At 45.7% G+C, this 1,577-nt stretch overlaps 1 protein-coding gene across 1 annotated transcript in view; it reads right to left on the bottom strand.

The window, feature by feature from the left end:
- Positions 1 to 659: 659 nt before the first annotated feature.
- LOC116852617 (activity-regulated cytoskeleton associated protein 1-like) overlaps positions 660 to 1,577 on the bottom strand; it is a 1,672-nt gene continuing 754 nt past the window's right edge. The window contains exon 2 of the mRNA XM_032833143.1: positions 660 to 1,553. Coding sequence (XP_032689034.1) covers positions 1,098 to 1,553 — 456 coding nt within the window. The 3' untranslated portion in view covers positions 660 to 1,097. The remainder of the gene's footprint in view (positions 1,554 to 1,577) is intronic.

Raw genomic sequence — 1,577 nt, 5'->3', positions numbered from 1 at the left:
CAGCTTTAACCTAGCTTTCCTTAGTCGTACAAAAACTTCTTTTAAAATTTGCAGATGGTGTTCGAATGTTTTTGTTGCGATAATGATATCGTCCAGATAGACCTGTACGTATTCTTCTAGTTCTGGTCCGATTATAGTGTCCAAGAGGCGTTGGAATGTGGCAGGTGCGGAGTGTAGACCGAAAGGCATGACTTTGAATTGTTTGAGGCCTCGTCCCGGTACGGTGAATGCGGTGATTGGACGGCTCTCCGGTGTCAAAGGTATTTGCCAATACCCTGCCTTGAGGTCTAACGTTGTAAGGTATTTTGCTCCCCGTAATTTGTCTAGTGTCGCCGTGATTTGAGGTAGCGGGTATGCATCCTGTTCTGTGACTTCGTTCACCTTCCTGAAATCGACGCAGAATCTGTGCTTCCCGTCCTTCTTTCTTACTAGTACGATGGGGGAGCTTCAGGCACTCCGTGATTTTTCTATTATCCCCTCTTTTTCCATTTCCTCGACTTCCTGATCGATGATTGCCTGCATTGCGGGATTTCTTGGCCTGTATCTCTGTTTAATTGGTTCTGTGCCTGGCTTTATCTTTATTTTGTGTTGCGCCATTGTGGTTGGTCCCTTTATTCTTTCGAATTTTGAGAATTCTTCTTGTAGGAACCTTTCCAGCCTTGCGTTTTCTTTCCCCGAGCGAGGTTGCATGCCCTCCGAGATGATACATGTGCGCATGTACCTCTTATTATGCGACTGTATTGCTGGCGGAGAAATTGGTAATTTTAGTTTCGCCCATAAGTCTACCCCGATTAATACGGCGCTTTCTAGTGTCGGTATGATATGGACCTTATGCCAGTATGTCTTCTTGTTTATCTGTATTGGCACCACTAGGCTTCCAGTTATCCTTGTTCTCCCACCATCTGCGAGGCGCACCGTTGTGGTGTGTGCCTGTACTCTTGTTTGTTTCTTTAGCATATTCGCTGTTTTTTGGTTAATACAGGAGATCTCGGATCCTGAGTCTAGAAGAGCTTCGAATTTGTTGTCGTCAATTATTACCTGTATGTGCGGTCTAGGAGAGTATTTAATTGCGGGCTTATGTGTGACCAAGGAACGCCCTATTCCTCGGTCCTTGTGTGGTTTCCCGGCTTCGGGTGGCAATTTTTCGTGAGCACTCCGTCCTTTCCGCATTGTGAGCAGAATTTCTTTTGTTCATTACGGCATCTTTGCCTTGTGTGCCCTCTTTGCTTGCATCGCCAGCAGTGTTCGGCCGCATTGTATATTGCCGCTGTTGTCGGTGACTGCGGTATAGAGCGTGTATTCCTACGGAATAGTGCTCGTTGTCGTTCTATATCTTCAATTTCTGCTGCCTGTACTCCTAGTTCGCTTAGCGTGTGTATGTTGTTTCTTCTTATGTGCACTTTAAGTTCTGGTGACATATTTTCGTAAATTAGTTCGATTTGGTCGCGTCGTGAGAAGCCTCCTGCTCTTCTCATCAATGTTGCGAGGTCGGTTGAATATTGTCGGAAGGGTTCATTTGTCCCTTGGTGCCTTCGTTGTATCTCCTGCTTAATTTGGAATTGATACCGGTATGGGAA

Source organism: Odontomachus brunneus, unplaced genomic scaffold (genome assembly GCF_010583005.1).
Source record: "Odontomachus brunneus isolate Ranch 3 - 2012 unplaced genomic scaffold, Obru_v1 Obru_scaffold_241, whole genome shotgun sequence".
Taxonomy (NCBI): domain Eukaryota; kingdom Metazoa; phylum Arthropoda; class Insecta; order Hymenoptera; family Formicidae; genus Odontomachus; species Odontomachus brunneus.
Note: the sequence above shows the minus strand (reverse complement) of the source record. Positions and strands in the feature narration are given on the sequence as shown.